The sequence below is a fragment of the Xyrauchen texanus genome, chromosome 3 (assembly GCF_025860055.1).
Source record: "Xyrauchen texanus isolate HMW12.3.18 chromosome 3, RBS_HiC_50CHRs, whole genome shotgun sequence".
NCBI lineage: Eukaryota > Metazoa > Chordata > Actinopteri > Cypriniformes > Catostomidae > Xyrauchen > Xyrauchen texanus.
In genome coordinates this window covers 22,271,888-22,292,337 of record NC_068278.1, presented here as the reverse complement: position 1 = coordinate 22,292,337, position 20,450 = coordinate 22,271,888, and the positions used below count along the sequence as shown (strand labels likewise).

General features: G+C 37.3%; 3 protein-coding genes across 5 annotated transcripts; 1 reads left to right on the top strand and 2 right to left on the bottom strand.

Annotated features, from left to right (window-relative positions):
* Window positions 1–873: 873 nt before the first annotated feature.
* Window positions 874–7,152, bottom strand: LOC127629961 (acyl-coenzyme A thioesterase MBLAC2-like). The gene is made up of 2 exons (XM_052107301.1): window positions 6,601–7,152; window positions 874–4,640 (listed from the first exon to the last, which is right to left on the bottom strand). Exons 1-2 carry the CDS (start codon window positions 7,040–7,042, stop codon window positions 4,255–4,257), a joined length of 828 nt encoding a protein of 275 aa, XP_051963261.1. The 5' UTR covers window positions 7,043–7,152; the 3' UTR covers window positions 874–4,254.
* A 146-nt stretch (window positions 7,153–7,298) lies between these two features.
* Window positions 7,299–14,013, top strand: polr3g (polymerase (RNA) III (DNA directed) polypeptide G). 3 transcript variants are annotated; one of them, XM_052107313.1, is made up of 8 exons: window positions 7,299–7,330; window positions 8,114–8,243; window positions 8,633–8,762; window positions 9,102–9,170; window positions 9,250–9,309; window positions 9,377–9,438; window positions 9,579–9,707; window positions 13,843–14,013. In XM_052107313.1, the coding sequence occupies exons 2-8, from the start codon at window positions 8,133–8,135 to the stop codon at window positions 13,927–13,929; spliced, it is 648 nt and encodes a 215-aa protein (XP_051963273.1). In that variant the 5' UTR covers window positions 7,299–7,330; window positions 8,114–8,132; the 3' UTR covers window positions 13,930–14,013. The 3 variants fall into 3 exon arrangements, with proteins under 3 accessions (XP_051963273.1, XP_051963291.1, XP_051963282.1); XM_052107331.1 differs by lacking the exon at window positions 9,250–9,309; XM_052107322.1 differs by lacking the exon at window positions 9,250–9,309 and having other exon boundaries at window positions 9,102–9,179.
* A 169-nt stretch (window positions 14,014–14,182) lies between these two features.
* Window positions 14,183–18,925, bottom strand: LOC127629952 (lysM and putative peptidoglycan-binding domain-containing protein 3-like). The gene is made up of 3 exons (XM_052107289.1): window positions 18,817–18,925; window positions 17,474–17,743; window positions 14,183–15,753 (listed from the first exon to the last, which is right to left on the bottom strand). The coding sequence occupies exons 2-3, from the start codon at window positions 17,735–17,737 to the stop codon at window positions 15,163–15,165; spliced, it is 855 nt and encodes a 284-aa protein (XP_051963249.1). The 5' UTR covers window positions 17,738–17,743; window positions 18,817–18,925; the 3' UTR covers window positions 14,183–15,162.
* Between the last annotated feature and the right edge of the window lie 1,525 nt (window positions 18,926–20,450).

Here is a 20,450-nt window from a genome sequence, read left to right as displayed (position 1 = left end):
TAAATTTAATTGCATAAAAATAAGGCAATACAATAAGCCTGCTGTGCTTGTACAACTTAAGAATCTATATCCACAGAAATATTACTCTAAATCTTTACCAATGTGAACCATGTCAAGTATGAGAATTCAAGACATTACACATTCTGTGTATATCTGTCTTTTTCTTGTCTGTCATGCAAGTAGACCAAAATCTCATTGATTTTCTTTGTGAAAAGATCCTGTTCCATTTTTTCTCTCTCCTGGAAACCCCATCATCATTTAGTTTGAGCTCTATCACCATTTAAAACAACAGTATCTACCTCTTTTAGGGCAAGTCAGAAAAATAGTTCCCTGGATATATTTATCCATTTGTCAACAACCATCAATTTATCCTGAGTGAAAGCCATGTCAAACATTACTTTGGAATTTAAACCAGATCCTTCACTGCCAAACGTATGCATTTCAGAGACACACTGTTAGAAAAAAAACTTCGCCCAAAAATATTATAAAGATTTGTAAGGAAATTAATGTCACATCCAATCCAATGTTATTAGCCTAAAGGGATAAGGTTTACGGTTAGTGATATGTGAGAAAATGTCAAGTTTTCAAAAAGAAGGGAATGCCAACGTATAAATGTGAGGAATTTTAAAATGGAAGGTTTGCTGCCAAACATCACAGTCTTTTGTCTGATGATGTTCTACTTCAGCACTCCATCTCAAATAGAAATATGCAGGCAAACGAGGATCAATGTCTCCATCTTGTGGTCATAATCTCAAAGTTTGGCTAAATCAGGTTAAGTACCAATATGACAATTAAACATTGCACTATGTAACCAAAAAAAATGACTTATAATTAGGTATAAATGAAAGAATATAATTAAACACACAGAAAAGAAATAACATGGACACCCAGACTATACAGAATCGAAAGTGAGTATATTGTTAAACAGGTGCCTGGGTATTAAATCATGGCACTGCGAGGTATTAGTTTGTTCACTCTCCAAGAGGCACTAAATAATATGTATAGCACTGCTCATTTTGCATGGATTCAAGAACAGATTCCTGAGCAGAAATATAGTACACATATACAAGCTCACTTCAATTGTAAATTCATATACACACTGGTAAAATACATAACATTTATCATGGTCATGTTCACACAAACGCATTCTTCTCTTGTGTACATGATACTTCTTAATTAAATGGAAATTACATTTCAGTATATGAATGATTTAAGTAATGAATCATACAAAGTAGCATATTTGTAGTTTGGCAACATAAATGAGTGACTTAATTTCAGTAATTCTCAAAGTTCCTTAAACATCCTATCTCATAAACCCACAAAATGTGATATTTTGACATTTGAACACTAGAGAGGCCCTTACATTAGCTTGAAACTAAGGCAGTGTCTTACTGAAGAAAGAAAATCAGAATTTGGCTGACCAAAAACCACCTACTGTCCTTCAAGACACACTGATGTCTCTGGTTCTAAATTACTAATAGGAATAAAGCAAAGCCATTGTGCAGTTTGCAATACTAAAGATAATTACTAGTATGGAGGCAGTGTGAAGTAAACCAAATAAAAATAAACATTCAGGCATCTTCCAGTGAAGGCTAGTCATATTTCTTTCACGTGACTCACTAAAAGAGATTATGATTCTTATGCTCATTAGTATTGCACTTTGACCATATACACAACACATTTCACTCATGGCTTATAATAATAGAATGTTTTCTGTTTCCATGCTGTGCTACGTCAATATCGCATGCAGAAACAGCCATATAAAACAAGTCAACAGTATGCTACTACATTTTAACCTTGTCTCTCGTTGACACTAATAAACATCTGCCGCTTCAAATACAATTAACTTGCAATGTATGATATATTTAAAAATGATTCAAAGTGTAAATATTTCAGCTTTATGGCAGCCACATTCTTATAGTTGAGTGCATAAGTTTCCATCCTCCTTTTGTCTCATTATTTTACATGGCCTTTTAGAATTTATCAAATTTAAAAAGATGAGATATTATTTGTATTTTAGTACTGCCCTTCAGAGGCTACATAACAATATTTACATACACTCACTGAGAACGTTATTAGGAACACTTGTACACCTACTTATTCATGCAATTATCTAATCAGCAATGCATAAAATTATGCAGATACAGGTCAGGGGCTTCAGTTAATGTTCAAATCAACCATCAGAATGGGGAAAATGTCTGTAACTGCTGATCTCCTGGGATTTTCATGCACAAAAGTCGGTAACACCTTGTTGATGGGGAGAGGTCAACGGAGAATGGCCAGACTGGATTGAACTGACAGAAAGACTACAGTAACAACACGTCAACCATTGAGGGGGATGGGCTACAACAGTAGAAGACCGCATTGGCACTTTATTAGGACAATAGTGTTCCTAATAAAAGTATTCAGCGGGTGTATATCCCAAAAGACAAAATAACAATTTACACAAAACATCCAGTTCAAAAGTTTACATCCCCTTGGTTCTTAATGTAGTGTGTTGCAAACTTGAGCATCAATGAATGTTTGAGCCTTTTGTAATAGATGTGCATGTGTCCCTTAATTTGTCTCAAGTGTCAAAATCTAGATCTCAACGTCACATAGCCATTGCTCACACAAAGCACTCGTGCACAACTATCAAAAAAGATACAAACAGTCATTGATCAGCAAGGAAGCAACACACCATATTAAGAACCAAGGTGATGTAAATGTTTAATTTAATTACAGATAATTTGTGTAAATTCAGCGATTACTTTATCTTGTGGAATATATGTATATATTTTATGTAAAATAGCTTCATCAGGCAGCACAAAAAAAAAAAAAAATTATATTTTATGATCTCCATTTTGTATATATATTTTCATGATAAACGTCTTGCAAGGGGGTGCAAACTTTTTGGGGGGGATCTGAATACATACTATTGAAGAATGCATGGTCTTTGAGTTCAGTAAACCTTCAGTTCAGTAAACCTCAAAAAACACAAATGATTACAATACAGATTTAAGAGTTTAAGTTTTTCTACATTAAAGGAATATTCCAAGTTAAATACAAGTTAAGGGTTTATTGGCAGCACCTGACCAACTCATCCTTTAGTTTTCCAAAACAACCTAAATACATATTGACAGAAATGCACTTTCAAGTCATTGTTGTATATTTTCTCAATAGACTTCTATTTTAAGTACATACAATATTTTCTGTAGTAACTGACAGCATAATACCGGTGCTGTTGATAGAGATTCACTTCTATTAAACCAAGGATATTCCTTTAAAATATGAAATTACTCATTAAAAATATGGCAATATCAATTATTATTGTTTTTATGACAAGTAACTGGATGCAGCACAATAATTGTTTTCTTACCAAGTTAAACACTCACAATACAACCCCTATACTTAGACTAATATGCCAAATTAACACTATAAGACTGAAAGCCTGTGTATAGTAAACGTGTGCAAGTTTTATCCAACGCTAATATTAGTTCTTGTATCCCAGCTTCATACGTTTCCAACGATAAATATGTTTTACTGTATCTCAATTTATAGAGAATGGTGCTAGCAACACCAAGATCATGGGTTCAATTCCCATGCAGGGAACATGCAAACCAATACAATGTATTTCTTGAATGTACTGTAAGTTACTTTGGATAAAAGCATCTGCCAAAATGCATACATGTAAATAACTTAACTATATGTAAGCCATGTGTAGGTTAATTTCACCTAAAAGTGTAACACTGTGGCGCTATCAAAACATTCTCTGTTTGTTTGAGCAGCCCATACAGCCTGACACAACAATATTGACTAAATCAATTGTGATAGTTTGAGATGGAACTATCAGTTTGTTCAACCAATTCAAGACTAGGGGAATTTTCTGGTATCACAGAAATTACAAACTACAGATTTAAAAACTGTTTTTTTGTTTTCTGTACTTTTGTTGCACAGTTTACTCAAATTATCACAGACTAGGTGCATCAATTACAAGATCATTCTCACCCCCTACTATTCAAAGTGTGTCTCAGAATTGTGCACTAGAAGAACATCAGCTATATGCTACAATTTGGGGTATGATGTTAGTTGCAATTTTTAAACATGAAAAGGCATGAAGCTTCAATCTTGTTGTGTGCACTTGGCTTAACAGGACTGTGCTCTGTAGTTCCTGTATATCATTATTACCACACTGTATTGCTCAGTGTTTTATTGTGCTCAATATTGAGGTGTGCTGTGACAGATGCGGTTGCATAGTAGTCTTCATCTTAACTACTAACAGGCACTTCGGGAGTTGGAGGCTCGAAGTGCAAGGCTGGCAATGGTTTTCACCACACATGTGGAAGCTCTGTGGCAGGTACCGGCATTAGCGATATAGTTGGAAGCTAACCGATGAAGCCGTTTGCTCCCGAAAGTATGATAATGGCCAGGCATGACCAGGTCAACCTCGTCTTTATCAACCATCTCCAGCAGCCTTTCACAGCTACACACGTAGTCACTGATCCTACTGTAGGGCAGCCAATCAATCATGGATCCATCATAGACCACATCACCACTAAAGAGCATCTTACTCTCCTTGTCATGGAGACAGATGCTTCCTCTGGAATGACCTGGCATGTGGAGAACAGTAAGCTGCCGGTCCCCTAGGTTGATGACATCACCTGGGAACATAAGGAGGAAAAATGAAACACTACAGGAACTGGATATTGTCAGCGCATTGCAGCACTGACACAGCAGTTGCTGTATCAGCTGATGCACATATTATAAAACGGAGGGATTTCAGTGAGGCATGTAATGGGAAATAATTATTACGGTTTAGATTTCCTCATTCAGACTTGGCCCAATCAAATATGTTGCATTACGAGGTATAGTTATTCGTTCTTCCACAACTCTTACAGCAAATCTCTTTTTTTCAATGTCTATTTGAGATTAGCTGCTAACTGTAACACACAATAGCTTATTTTGCTGATACTGTAAAAAGGCATCTACAAAGATACATCAAAAAGGAAAATCAGGTTAAACTCAAACATAGTCTAATTATCACAAATGAATCAATGTTCCTACACATTTTGAACAATGAATTTACATGACTTTTCCAGTCGTTCATGACTACTGGATAAGGATTAAAACATATATGTTATAGAGATTGCAATCATAAAGCATAATTTGTTGCTAATTAAATTATGATTTATGAGCATAACTCAAAAACCTTTATATTCACTGTAGATATGTTCATGATTTTCCCATGACTTCTTAAATCTGATGTAACTATTTTGGTGTTAAAATACATTCTCTTAAAGGGTTAGTTCACCCAAAAATGAAAATTATCCCATACTTTACTCACCCTCAAGACATCGTAGTTGTATATAACTTTCTTCTTTCAGCCAAACACAATCAGAGTTATATTAAACAATATCCTGGCTCTTCCAAGCTTTATATTGGGAGTGAATGGTACCTTAAATTTTGAAGCCCAAAAAAGTGCATCCATCCATCATAGAAGTAATCCATATGGCTCCAGGGGGGTTAATAAAGGCCTTCTGAAGTGAAGCGATGTGTTTTTGTAAGAAAAATATTAATATTTTTAACTTTATAAACTATAAACACTGGCTTTCGGTAACGGCCGTCCGAAAGTTCATGAGATCTTCAAGGAATATTCCGGGTTCAGTACAAGTTAAGCTCAATCGACAGCATTTGTGACATAATGTTGATTACTACAAAAAAGCAAACAAAAAAAGCGCTTACAATGGAAGTGAAATTTGAAGCTTATAATTTTATAAATTCACTTACATTCATTCTTCTGTCAAAACATGTGTAATACTTGTGCAGTAAAGTTGTTAAATTGCCATTTACCCAGATTAAAGGGTTTTTTACGTCCTCGTGGCAACAAAGTTGTAAAATTGGCAATATCTTCACACAGAATAGGTTAGTACGTGATTTTATCACACTAACTGCATTTACAAACATATTGTTTACATCTTGTGGCTATACTTTGAAACAGTGAGTATGTTAATGTTTACAGATTGGCCCCATTCATTTCCATTGATTTTTTGAAAGAAAGGAAGGCCAAGTCGAAATAATTTTTAGTGTTAATCAACATTATGCCAAAAAATCTGTCGATTCATTTGAACTCGTATTGAGCCCTGAATATCTCTCCTTTTTTAGATAAATTTGATGTAAAATTATATTTGGATCAACCAACTGCAACTAACTCCATAGTAGTCCGTTCAGTGAAAAATAAGGGGAGGGGTCATTTGTGTGTGTATGTGTATGTGTGTGTGTGTAGTCAGGGAGCTTAACTCTGATTTTGTTGGGTTTCTGCCAATGGTGCACTATAATTGTCTATCTCCACCATCAGGGAGATTATAAAGCCACATTATACAGCTTGGTTTTCACAAACCACTGACATGCCTCTGGTGAGTCCATCATGATTTGATTTGTTTCGATCTCCTCAAGGATATTATGCAAGGCTGCTTTAGGATGAAGTCATGCAATTAAATGTACTTTTGGGGAACATTTTATGTTTCAGCCAAAACTTGCAAAACAATGTATGCACAAAGAATAATATAAATACACCAAGATTAATACTACTGCACATTCAATGCAAGCAGTTTCATGGCCTACCTTCTTGTAATATGTGAGTGGGTGTGACAGCCTTCACTCGGTACTGTCTCGCTCTCCACCCAGATGTAGGGTTCTCCACGATCTCGCGGTCAGATAGCCATGTCACGGTCTCGAAGTTATCTCCGTTAGCCAGAGCATCCACCTCCGCCTTGTGCACGCCCACCTGTTGGAACTGATGCAGCCCACCCGAATGGTCGAAATGCACATGCGTGCCGATAGCTAACAGAGGGTTCTTTCGCTTCGAATCGTCCCCTAACAGCTCTTTGACGTTGATGTATTCAGGCAGGCTGCGTAACCCCAGCCCGGTATCTATGACGACGTCCTGATGGGACCCGCGTATGAGCCAAATATTCGCCCTGTTCCCCGATTCATAAAAGCGCTCTTGGATCCAAAACACACCGTTTTCCAGCGATTTATGCGCGTACCAGTCAGTCGCAGACATCCCAAATACATTCAATTGGTTGGTATTGCAGAGAAGAATAAAGTATGGCTATTAACATATAAATTTGATTTCAATTCTAGCTGTATCAGCCACAGAAAGGACGTGTACACCCTACACCGCAAGCGGAACGTAACGTGTGACGCATGACGTGTCGAAAGACTCGCAATATTATTGGATAAATTGGCAAAAAGCACCGCCCTCTTTTGCATATTAATAGTATAAAGAGAGTTTGATCTGAATTCTTCTCACGTGCTCATTTGTATTGAGTAAATGCGGAATCAGAACAAGGTAATGAAATGCGCTAAATCATAAGTGTCTGTGTGTAACTGTTATAAATATTCCGGGTTCAATACAAATTAAGCTCAGTCGACAGCATTTGTGGAATAATGTTGATTACCACTCACATTTATTTTGACGTGGCCCTACTTTTCTTTGAAAGAAAGTGAGGCACATGCAATGTACAAAGCAAGTGAATTGGGCCCATTTTTGGAGTGCTTAAAGGCAGAAATTTTAAGCTTATCAATTTATAAAAATGTTTATTCTTTCTTCTGTTAAAACATAAGTTTTATTTGAGATGAATAGTTTTTTAAATAATATTTATAGTTGTATGGGGATTGTTTACCTCGTCGTGGCAGATAAATTACACAGAAAAGGTTAGTAAGCGATTTACTTATTTATTTGTATCACACTAAAATCATGTTAACATGCATATTGTTTATATATTGTGGCTATACTTTTGAAAGAGTATTTTAACGTTTATGGATTGGCCCCATTCACTTCCATTGTAAGTGCCTCACTGTAACCCAGATTTTTTTATTAATTTTTTCCCAAAGAAAATGAGGGGCAAGTCAAAATAAATTGTTGTGGTAATCAGTATTTTGCCACAAATTCTGTAGATTGAGCTTAGTTTTTATTAAATTGGAATATTCCTATATTAGCATTGCAACTACCCAGGGATGCATTTTAAACATTTCAAGAACCTAAAGATACCTCTGAAAATTAATGTAAGTAAAAATTATACAAAAAAAATGAAACTTTTTAGGGTTAACAGATCCAACTACATCCAAACAGGAATATTTGATTGACTAATATGGCTGGGAAGGGCAGAGGTATAGCAGCATTCTCCTTCCATGTCGAGGCCCTGGGCATCACCAGAGGGTCCATGCCTGAATCTCAGAAAGGACCCAAACCACTCTTCCCAGTGAGCCATTCTGATCCTTTTCTCTTTTTTCCTTAAATTATGTTCTCTTTCTTGGTTTATTGGCACATTAAGGTAAGTAAAGTTAGATGGTGATTATCCAGTTAAATATCAGGGGTGGCCAGGCAGCAGCGATCAGTTTGTGGTGGCACAATGTCAGGAGGTGGTGGGGTTTGTTCGTATCTTCCTGGGGGTATAAACGCTACTAAATTGTTCCAAGACAAAAAAATGACCAAAATGGTAATTGCGAGTGGACCAGGTTTCCATCCATTGTGGCCACGGTCACCCCTTAGATCCGCCCCTGTTAAATATGTCCCAACTTTTGCTTTCTTGAGGTTTTTTTGGAGACAAGCATTGTCCCACATATGACATAATTGTATGCTCCGTTCCAGCAAATTGAATATAAACCAGGGCCTCTGAAAGCTGGAGAAGATGAGGACTATATGAGAGCTTTGAAACAAGAGATGAGAGGTCGAATGAAAGACCTCCCTTTTAACATTAAACCCCACTCAGGAAAGGGTGGTGAGTAGTAACCTTTATTTAATTTAAGCAACACACAATATGCTATTGCTTCCTATTAGGGTTCTTAAGAATACCAAGGTAATCACTTTGTAAAATTAGATGTACAGAAAGCACTGGGGGCAATGTTGTGTTTGCTGCTGCCCATAAGGCATTAAATCTATGAGCCCAAGTTTAAGTAAAATGGTATTACATGGTTTTAACTTCATTATGGAAATTACCTTTATATCATGTGGTGTTGTGCTATATAATGTAGCACAACACCACAACTTCAGTCATAATTTTTGTAATAAACTGGATTTTACTTTAGAAAAAGTTTATTCTCACCAATATAATTTGCAGATGTGGAGAGGTACAAGGAAAAATATGCAAAGGAAATTAAAAAAATCGAGGATGACGATTGGACCCCAGGTATTACAGGTGCCACTTACAAATACACTGACAATTGCCTGACAGATTGCAGATACAATATGATTGAGTTGCCTTGTAGATTGGAACTGTCTTCCAAAAGAGCTGAAGCCACAGAGGAAGATCATTCGAAGGAAAACGGGTAAATCCACAAAACACCATATCATTCTCACTATTAACTGCATATTTGATCAACTTAATATTTACAGATTCTAAGGAATCCAAAAAGATCTCAAGTAAAGACAAGGAAGATGTGCTGAGTAAACTGAATGCAAGTTTTTATATTTTTCATCATGCCATATTTATCACAATTAAAGCTGCTGCACTATATGCTTTTGCTTCTCTTCTTGATTTGCTGCAAACAGATTCATTTGTAATGCGCTGTTGTCTCACCTGAGCTTGTTTTTTTAGGAACTTGAGAAAAAGGGCGATGCAAAATCAGATGAGGAGGATGAGGCAAAGGGAGAGAAGAAAGCAGATGAGGAAGAAGAGGAGGAACAGGAAATCGAAGGAGACCATGATGATGAAGAGCTTGAAGAGGTAAAAGCTATGTGACTTAAGCAATATTCCTGGTTTAATAAAGCCATAAGGCATGAAAGGCCATGCTAAATTGTGAATATATTCACGTCTGATGGCCGTTGTTAGGCAGGACGCGGAGTGCCTTATTGCTATTATACAACAGTCAGCACATAATAAAAAAAATATTAAAGACACCAGAAAATATAGTCCGTGGCATTAAACCGAATGTTGCTAGGCAACAAGAATAACTATCAGCTAAGAGTGCTGCAGAGTGATGCAAACAAGTTCCGTTAAGAGGCTAGAGCTGTGCTTTATCATGAATTAAGCACGACTGTTAACAAATCAGCATCCAGCCTCAGTTTTATAATACTATTTAAAACACTATTGACCGCATCTGTGGCATGCTATCGATTAATACACAAAATAATTTGACTAGTCCCTCAGTTTGAAAAAACAAAGAAAATGTACACTCACCTAAAGGATTATTAGGAACACCTGTTCAATTTCTCATTAATGCAATTATCTAATCAACCAATCACATGGCAGTTGATTCAATGCATTTAGGGGTGTGGTCCTGGTCAAGACAATCTCCTGAACTCCAAACTGAATGTCAGAATGGAAAAGAAAGGTGATTTAAGCAATTTTGAGCGTGGCATGGTTGTTGGTGCCAGACGGGCCGGTCTGAGTATTTCACAATCTGCTCAGTTACTGGGATTTTCACGCACAACCATTTCTAGGGTTTACAAAGAATGGTGTGAAAAGGGAAAAACATCCAGTATGCGGCAGTCCTGTGGGCGAAAATGCCTTGTTGATGCTAGAGGTCAGAGGAGAATAGGCCGACTGATTCAAGCTGATAGAAGAGCAACTTTGCCTGAAATAACCACTTGTTACAACCCAGGTATGCAGCAAAGCATTTGTGAAGCCACAACACGCACAACCTTGAGGCGGATGGGCTACAACAGCAGAAGACCCCACCGGGTACCACTCATCTCCACTACAAATAGGAAAAAGAGGCTACAATTTGCAAGAGCTCACCAAAATTGGACAGTTGAAGACTGGAAAAATGTTGCCTGGTCTGATGAGTCTCGATTTCTGTTGAGACATTCAGATGGTAGAGTCAGAATTTGGCGTAAACAGAATGAGAACATGGATCCATCATGACTTGTTACCACTGTGCAGGCTGGTGGTGGTGGTGTAATGGTGTGGGGGATGTTTTCTTGGCACACTTTAGGCCCCTTAGTGCCAATTGGGCATTGTTTAAATGCCACGGCCTACCTGAGCATTGTTTCTGACCATGTCCATCCCTTTATGGCCACCATGTACCCATCCTCTGATGGCTACTTCCAGCAGGATAATGCACCATGTCACAAAGCTCGAATCATTTCAAATTGGTTTCTTGAACATGACAATGAGTTCACTGTACTAAAATGGCCCCCACAGTCACCAGATCTCAACCCAATAGAGCATCTTTGGGATGTGGTGGAACGGGAGCTTCGTGCCCTGGATGTGCATCCTACAAATCTCCATCAACTGCAAGATGCTATCCTATCAATATGGGCCAACATTTCTAAAGAATGCTTTCAGCACCTTGTTGAATCAATGCCACGTAGAATTAAGGCAGTTCTGAAGGCGAAAGGGGGTCAAACACAGTATTAGTATGGTGTTCCTAACAATCCTTTAGGTGAGTGTATACTTGCGACATCACGATTAAAAAAAAAATAAAAAAGTTTAAAATGGCTGTATCTACTCAAAGAATAAATATAGCACTTAAAATGTTACATGTGCAAGCAAGAAGCTGGTGAAAAAGAATTGGTACTAACATTCAGTGTTTACATGCAGTTATAATCGAGCTAAAGCAGGTTACTGCATAGTTGAACTACAGTCTTCATCTATTTGCCCAAAGTTACATGCCACAATTCATATTGGAATATTTGTAGGAAGGACATCAGCTGAAAAAAGTGTCAGTAATACATGTCGCACATCATCTCTGTCTTTCAAAGCAACACAGAGGCCGATTGTGGTCCAGTTTACATGTATACATGTTGAACGAAGCAGAGCTATAATCACATTAGCTAGGTCTGTTAGTCCAACTTTGCAAAAATCAGACTAGTATGACTTCAGTCGCTTAATGTGTATACATGACAGTTTAGAGAGACAAATTATTGGTTTAGTCTGACTGAAATCAAACTATTCAAGTGCATTAAAACATACTGAATGTCTGTGCAAAGCTTTCAACTCATACCACGTCTACGTAAAGCCAAACTGCCAACAGTCAAATGATAGCAAATGCGAGTAGCTGTTAGTGAAGCACTTTATTTTAATTGTGTAAAACTCCACACACCAAAATTACAGTGATCACTAAAATGTAGTCCCACCTCAAAAAGGACAATTGGAAACTTTACAGATAAACTAAAAATTCACATAAAATGTACAGTGCATCTGGAAAGTAATCACAGCGCTTAAATTTTTCCACATTTTGTTATGTTACAGCCTTATTCCAAAATGGATTAAATCCATTATTTCCCTCAATTCTACAAACAGTACCCCATAATGACAACATGAAAGTTGGTTTGAAATCTTTGCAAATGTATAAAAAAAATTTAAAAAAAAATAAAAATAAAAATCTCACATGCACAAGTATTCACATCCTTTGCTCAATACTTTGTTGAAGCACCTTTCGCACCAATCACAGCCTGAAGTCTTTTTGTGTATGATTCTTAAAGCTTGGCACACCTATTTTGGGGCAGTTTCTCCCATTCTTCTTTTCAGGACCTCTCAAGCTCCATCAGGTTGGATGAGGAGCATCAGTGCACAGACATTTTCAGATCTCTCCAGAGATGTTCAGTCGGGTTTAAGTCTGGGCTCTGGCTGGGCCACTCAAGGACATTCACAGGGTTGTCCCGTAGCCACTCCTTTTTGTTATCTTGTCTGTGTGCTTAGGGTCGTTGTCCTGTTAGAAGATGATTCTTCGCCCCAGTCTGAACCTGCTCCAGTGCGCTCTGGACCTGGTTTTCATCAAGGATGTCATTCATCTTTCCCTCGATCCTGACTAGTCTCCCAGTTCCTGCCACTGGAAAAACATCCCCACAGCATGATGCTGCTTCACTGTAGGGATGGTATTGGCGAGGTGATGAGCCTTGTCTGGTTTCCTCCAGACATGACGCTTGCCATTCAGGCCAAAGAGTTCAATCGTTGTTGCATCAGACCAGAGAATTTTGTTTCTCATGGTCGGAGAGTCCTTCAGGTGCCTTTTGGCTAACTCCAGGCAGGCTGTCATGTGCCTATTACTGAGGAGTGGCTTCCGTTTGGCCACTCTACCATACAGGCCTGATTGGTGGAGTGCTGCAGAGATGGTTGTTCTTCTGGAAGTTTCTCCAAAGAGAAACGCTGGAGCTCTGTCAGAGTGACCATCGGGTCACCTCCATGACTAAGGCCCTTCTTCCCCGATCGCTCAGTTTGGCTGGGCAGCCAGCTATAGGAAGAGTCCTGGTGGTTCCAAACTTCATCCATTTACGGATGGAGGCCACTGTCCTCATTGGGACTTTCAATACTGAAGACATTTTTCTGTACCCTTCCCTAGATCTGTGCTCTCCAATTCCTTGGACTTCATGGCTCAGTTTGCGCTCTTACATGCACTTTTAACTGTGGGACCTTTATATAGACAGGTGTGTGCCTTTCCAAATCATGTCCAATCAACTGAATTTACCACAGTTGGACTCCAAGTTGTAGAAACATCTCAAGGATGATCAGTGGAAACGGGATGCACCTGAGCTCAATTTTGAGTGTCATGGCAAAGGCTGTGAATACTTATGTACTTATGATTTTTTTAAATCTTTAAAAAGATTTCAAACAAACTTCTTTCACGTTGTCATTATGGGGTATTGTTTGTAAAACTTTGAGAAAAAGAATGAATTTAATAAATTTTGGAAAAAGGCTGTAACATAACAAAATGTGGAAAAAGTGAAATGCTGTGAATACTTTCCAGATGGTGTGTGTGTGTGTGTGTGTGTGTGTGTGTGTGTGTGTATATAATCTATGTTTTCAGCATCATGATCATGTTTGGACAACAATGAATGTTCTTACATGCCCCTGGGGTTCAACTTAAGTAAAAACACTATCCAAATAGTCTTAATACACAATCAAATTCTTTTTGCAGGAAAACGACTACATAGCAAGCTACTTTGAAGATGGTGATGATTTTGGAGCAGGAAGTGATGACAACATGGATGAAGCCACTTACTAGCTGAATGAAACTTTTTTTTGGTTGCTTGCACTAAATTATAAAGTTCTCCATAACATTTATGTATTATAGAGAATATTATAGAAACAACTAACTGAAAAGTGAAGACAAGTGCACAATATAAATGTAAAGATAACCGTGATCCAGTGTTGGGTAAGTTATTTCAAATAATAATCCAATACAAATTACAATATTTTTTTTAAATTCTAATCAGATTAATTACTTAAACTAATCACATTACTAATTACTTTTAACTTTCTAAAACACTTCCAATCAACAATGTCTATAATTCTTGTTCATTGTTACAAGTCATACAGAGCTCCTTACATTTCTCTTGCCCAATGACTTATTACGGGGCAATAATTCATGTATTCTACTGTTCATAGATAACATATGAGTAAAAAGCATAACCCTACAATGAACCTGAAAATCAGTAGCTAATCTGATTACAGTCATTTCTATGTTACTGGATTACACCCAACACTGATGATGTGTATATATAGATTGATAGATTATAGACTTGATGGCTAAACAATGCAAAAGTTCATTAAAATAATTAGGAGATTCAGATACTAAAATAGAATTCCTTTATTTTCAACCTGCATCTACAGGATGAAGGCACATACTGTTCAAAAGTAATCACTGTACTCCATGTTTCATAGAAATGTTTACAGCTCTGCTACTGGACTTGAGAACATGTGTTAGACAAATGTACAAATCACTACTGTGCTCCTGCTAGAGGAAAATCAGGATCCCATTATTGTGGTCTTCACTAGGCCAAGTTTGTTTTTCAAGCAGGTTAAAATTTAAACCCGGCAACATTGTTAAGATCCATTGCAATACTGATTCTGGATTCTACTTTTCATAAAATAAATTATTGTTAATTTCCCTGACAACAGACAGTGGCAGCAAATGTCTTTAATAATATATCATCTGTTTGCCCTTGCAGAAAACTTTTAGCTTAATAGATGTACAGAGCAATAAACTGGCTCATGTGTGACACACACACACACAACAAAACCAGCATCCAACTGTGCAAAATGCATCAAGGAAAAACGCAAACAGAATTGGAATCGGCACTCAATCCTCTGCGCTGTTTAAGTAAAATTTTCATAATTAAAATGTGTTTTCGCTTCTAGTAAATTCCTTTAGTGACTCAATGATCCAAGTGCCCTTATGTTTCTTCTTCGTGCTTCACTGCAGGTTCATGATCAATAAAAGGCTGTAGGTTAGAATCTAGGTGAGAGGCAGCACTGGCTTTGGTAAAATAATAGGCTTGACGAAGGCTGGCTGTGTGGGTCCAGGCCTAATAGAGTCTATGGTTGTGTGGTGTCTAACATCTGCTTTCATCAGTACCTCATAGTACAACAGGTAAAAAACAGGTGTAACAATGCCCACGACCAGCATGATGGCCACTGCAGTCCACCATCTCATTCCCCAGTCAGCACCATAGTACGGGTCTTTCTTTTGGGCTGGCCGGCGCTCGGGGTCCCCTAAAAGTGGCTGCTCCAGCAAGGAGACTACCTCACTCAGACTGCTCCTGGAAGGGGATGAAGACTTGACAAGAAGTTGAATGTCCTTGTCCTTCTCCTGCAGGAAGCATTCCACACTGTCGACAGATGAGGAAGAGGATAAAGAGTCCAAGGAAGCTCCGGAAATTGGGATCTCTGCATTTCTTCGAGTGCCACCAGGCGAGCTAGTTTTGAGAGGAGCAGTATTGTGGGTTTCTGTGAAAGAGCTAAACTTTCTCACAGGGATCCTTATGGATCGCAGTGCAAAAAAGTCCTGCTCAGTTAGAAGATTGTTGGCTCGCTTGATGTCTGCAACCTGTGATACAAACATGAAAAACATCTGTAAAAAAAACAAAAAGTCCTGAAATACACCTTACATGATGCTGGGTGGTATGACTGTATATACTGTACAGTGCAATGGAAGAAATGTCTACCTATAAAGATTTTGCTAAACCGTGGTAGAAATAATTGTTAGTGGGCAGGTCTGTTTTCGTTATTTGCATGTGAGAGCTAAGAAACACAGAATAATGCAAAAAGACAGAATGAGAAGCAAACAAGTCTAGGTGTAAAGCAAAGTAGTTTAGTTTACATATTCTAAGCAACTTGTCACGTAATACAGAATTCAAATGGTGTGCAGTCACAGGTGTGTGTGTATCGTGGCTATTTTTCAACCGATTTGAATGTGGCTCATCCAATCAGAATTAGTTTTATGTTAGTCATTTTGTTTTAAAGGGTCATTAAACCCCAAAACACATTGTGATGAGGAGGAAGGGGGCATGGCTGGGCCATGAGAATGCACGCCCTGCAGGGAGTTGCCCAATCAGTGGGCGAGAGATAAAGGAGGAGCCAGGGACGCCAGAGAGAGAGACTGAGACACACACACACATGCAGCAGTGTTCGTGTAACATCAGTATTGTGATATTAAGCTTTCAGTTCAGCCTTTGTGTTAAAGTCTCGTTGAATGTGGATCTAGCTTCCGCTTCCTCCTTTCCGAGATGAACAGAGCATTTACACACATTTTTTGAGATGTTAACATATGTACAGTTTGCACATCATTGAAAACAATTACAGCACTAACTTTTTAAAGGGTAACCATTTAGTCCTTCCGGGTTAAAAACAAAACTTAAAGCACCGTCATAAAATATAAGGCGTATGCATAAACTCTGAGTTGTAATTGGTAGTAGAGTACACAAATGTGTAATTCAAGGTTTCCTATAGATCGTGTGAAAGTTACCATGACTTAAGCACACCTGACACTGTCTTCAAGACAACAAAGTTAAAATACTGGATGGCTTGAAACGAGCAAGGTTATTACGCGGTTTTATCACACTAAGAGTCACGTTAACAGTTATTATATTTAAGTATTGCACCTATACTTTTGAAACTGTGTAGTTAATATTTACTTTGTTGGATCTTTAATTATGTTCCTTAATTAATGCAACAAAATGTTTTTATTAAATTCTTAAAAAGAAAGAGCACTGTCAATAGCTTGTATTAAACATGAAACAGTCCTTGTAAGAATAAATATGAATTTATATTGGGTCTCCAAGCAGTCCTGGTTTTGGTAGCAATCCCTCCATTTCATTCTTAAAAGTTTTAACAAAATATCAGCATGTTTAATTTGCTAAATGTTCTATCATCTCAACATGTTCATACCTTTGGCCCATGATTACTATAGAGCAAAAAGCCCCAAAACATGTTTTCTTTTGTTTTCTCTCACATTTTTATGTTTAGCCATCTCTATCATGAGCAAGTTGTCACGCTTGACCCAATACTCACCTAACTTTTTAAATGTTTTCACACCACTTGCATAATCCTTTTTTTTTTAGTCTGAAGTGTGAATAACTGGTGGGATTAAGTCAGGCCGGAGGTGTTCCCAACCTGAACCCGGCTTTGGGGGTATGTGATGAGGAGGAGGGCGTGGCCGGGTCGTGAGGATGCATGCCCGGTCATAACGCCCACCCATATGTTACAAATAAGCATAGAAACAGCCAAAATAAAAGTGGCAAGGGCACAAAAAAGAAACCCAGACTTACAGTGCAGAAATATTGCAGAGAAATACTGATCAACGTATCTCCCTCTTTTATATCCCTTATCAAATAGACAATATCATCCTTGCGATCTGTAGAGGGTCTCCTGCGTTGCCTCTCCCTGCCCCTGGAACGCAGTTCAAAGATCTCGTCATCTTCCTCTGAGATTTCGGTCTCCGAGTTGTTCCCATAATTGTACATACAACCACCTGTGTGTGGCTGCACTGTGGTTGCAAACTGGAAACCATTGTGCTGGTTCCTTCCAGTCATTTTGCACTGCAAACAGAACAATAGGCAATAGATGAGTGACGTTTGTTTTATATAGGTGTACTTTATAAAATTAAGGCAGAGTGTTTGATGGTGTTGAGGTCATAAGTTTACTCTTTGGCAGGTTAAACAAAAAATATACAGAAATCTAAGGCTATTAAAAAATATGCATGTAGGCTAACTGAATTTGGGGAAGTTGACATGACCTGCAGTGTAAAATGCTACACTGAATCTGAAACTAATTTAAGCATAATTTGCATGTTCTTTTAAAATGATTATGCGCAGTTTCATCACCTCATATTAATTGAGAAACTACATGGAATATTTGAACTTAAACATTGTCACAACACAGGACCATTTAAAATTATCTAGTGAAGGTAAAAATGGTGACCAGTCACAGCACCACAAATATTAAATTTTCACACATTCATATAAATTTAAACCAAAAAATATTAAGATTAATAAAACCTGTGTATTATTGTCTAGTACTGTAGCCTTTCAAATCTGCTCTGCTCTCATGCATTACAGCTAACACTACTGATAAGGAGAAAACATTGACCCTTGGCCGTTAACAATAGCTATTTTAGGTATTTGTTTATTTTTCCTGACGAGTTTATCTAGACCGTGTGAAAATATTAACTAGAGTCGCCTGTGATCTGCATTTTACACGAGCGGACGAGCAGCTACACTTATATTAGCATGTGAACATGACCTATAGACAACAAATAAACACCGAAATCCGACCAAACCGTTTTAGTGCCGCATAATAAACACTGAGAAGTGGTTCAGCCTATTAGCTCAGTTAGCATGTTATTTCAGCCAACGTTACACAACACAACTAAAATATCACACATTAGTGTCTTTACAGTCTAATATAACAAATCTAAAAACATGTATCGCTAAAAATAACGTAAACTTTATTGACATCTTAATCAGCAAACAGTGTCACTGGATGTGTGCTACTGATGCTAAGTAAACTTTATATCAACAAATGTACAAGGTCAGCTTGCTCGATTTAAAATAAAAAAAAATATTAAACCCAAAGTTATTAAGCTTTTTAATTTCAGATAACAGCGATTTACCAGATAAATTGAGGGCGGTCCGCTTGTCTTTAGTGATTAAGCCATTCTCATGTTTCCTCGGTGTGCCACATTAGTTCAGCTGATTACTGAGAGAGACGCCACGTCAACACTGAGCCAGCGTGAGGACGCACTCGCGTCCTGACGTCATCAGCATCTCTTTATTCTGCCGCTCTCTGAACGGCAGGTCTTATATCACACCTGTATTTATCTCTTTCTCTTTTTCCTAATCATCATCATCATCACCCATCTCTCTCTCTCTCTTTACACTTTACAATGAGGAGCCATCTTTAAACAATAGTTACCATGAACTATACTGCACGTATTAACCTCGGTTATGTCATTTGTTGATTACCACAAAAACATATTTCGACTCGTTTCTCCTGTTCTTTAAAAAATGTTTCAGTGAGGCATTTACAATGGTTATGAATGGGGAGTTTTTTTTTTTTATAAAAGCAATTGCTTGAATTCTTCTGTTAAAATGCAAGTATTATTTGAGCTGTAAAGTTGTTTAAACATCGCTTTTACCGTCGTGTTATGGGATTTGTGTTTATGGCGTTACATCGTCATGGCAATGAAGTTGTTAAATTGGTTATAGCTTTATATATACAGGAAATGTTAGCAAGTGATTTTATCACACTAAAAATAATGTTAACACGCAATTGTTTACATTTTTGTGGCAATACTTTTGAAACAGTGGGTATTTTAATGTTTACGGATTTTTTTATTATTATTATTATTTTTTGACAGACGAGTTGTGCTGTTGTGATTGAATACTGTTGATTGAGCTTAACTTGTATTGATCCTTAATATTCCTTACATGTTCTTTTCAACATATAGTCATACATTTACAAAAATCAAATGTTATATGATATATTAGTTAATGCACTACGAACTATTAATGAACAATTAGCCTAATTTTAATTAATAAATGCTGTTAAAAAAAGAAACCACTAGCAATGTTCTTCTGCCCTTGTCCATTCAAATGGATGAAATCTTTAATTGATCAAATTGGTGTGCGTGATGACGTCATGCCTAAAAACCACTTTGCATACGTTTTGGTTTAGGCGCAAAAAGAAATCTGCCCTGAAGCCGTTCACATTTAATATATATAATTGTTTTCCTCTGAAGTTTGGGAAACATGGGGAGATTCATACAATTCATTAAAATTAGTCAGCTTACTGTGTTTTTATTTAACAAATAAGAGCAATCAGAAGAGGAGGAATTGCAATACATTTTTCAAAAGTAAAACTTAACAATAATTGAAATTGGGCTGTAAAGTGTTCCACTGATGCTTTTCTCATTGTATTGTGTATTTATTTTTAATTTAAAACATCATTGTGCATAGAAATGATATGTTTTATGTTTTGCTAATTCCACAACTGCCATTTATTTTTTGAATGTTGTGGAAAAGAAACTTTAATAAATAAACGGATGGATACTGCGATTTAAATTAATTAAACAGTGGCCATTAATTTGTTCAACGTGCACAAGATATTTGTGTTGGCACTCCTGGAAGTTTCACGTGTGCAGATCTGCTCTATACCATAAAGATCAATCCATAATCATGTACAATAAATTGGCTTTCAATACTGTCGTCATGATAACACAGGCTAACAATTGGGGTAAACTCTGTC

What these genes read in the sequence shown, in the direction of transcription:
- polr3g (XM_052107313.1), top strand. Translation starts at nt 8,133, where the DNA reads ATGGCTGGGAAGGGCAGAGGTATAGCAGCATTCTCCTTCCATGTCGAG. An exon ending in GACCCAAACCACTCTTCCCA is followed by an intron (nt 8,244 to 8,632) that starts GTGAGCCATTCT and finishes GCTCCGTTCCAG; the next exon opens with CAAATTGAATATAAACCAGG. An exon ending in ATGATGAAGAGCTTGAAGAG is followed by an intron (nt 9,708 to 13,842) that starts GTAAAAGCTATG and finishes TTCTTTTTGCAG; the next exon opens with GAAAACGACTACATAGCAAG.
- LOC127629961 (XM_052107301.1), bottom strand. Translation starts at nt 7,042, where the DNA reads ATGTCTGCGACTGACTGGTACGCGCATAAATCGCTGGAAAACGGTGTG. An exon ending in CACTCACATATTACAAGAAG is followed by an intron (nt 4,641 to 6,600) that starts GTAGGCCATGAA and finishes TTATGTTCCCAG; the next exon opens with GTGATGTCATCAACCTAGGG.
- LOC127629952 (XM_052107289.1), bottom strand. Translation starts at nt 17,737, where the DNA reads ATGACTGGAAGGAACCAGCACAATGGTTTCCAGTTTGCAACCACAGTG. An exon ending in CTCTGCAATATTTCTGCACT is followed by an intron (nt 15,754 to 17,473) that starts GTAAGTCTGGGT and finishes TTTGTATCACAG; the next exon opens with GTTGCAGACATCAAGCGAGC.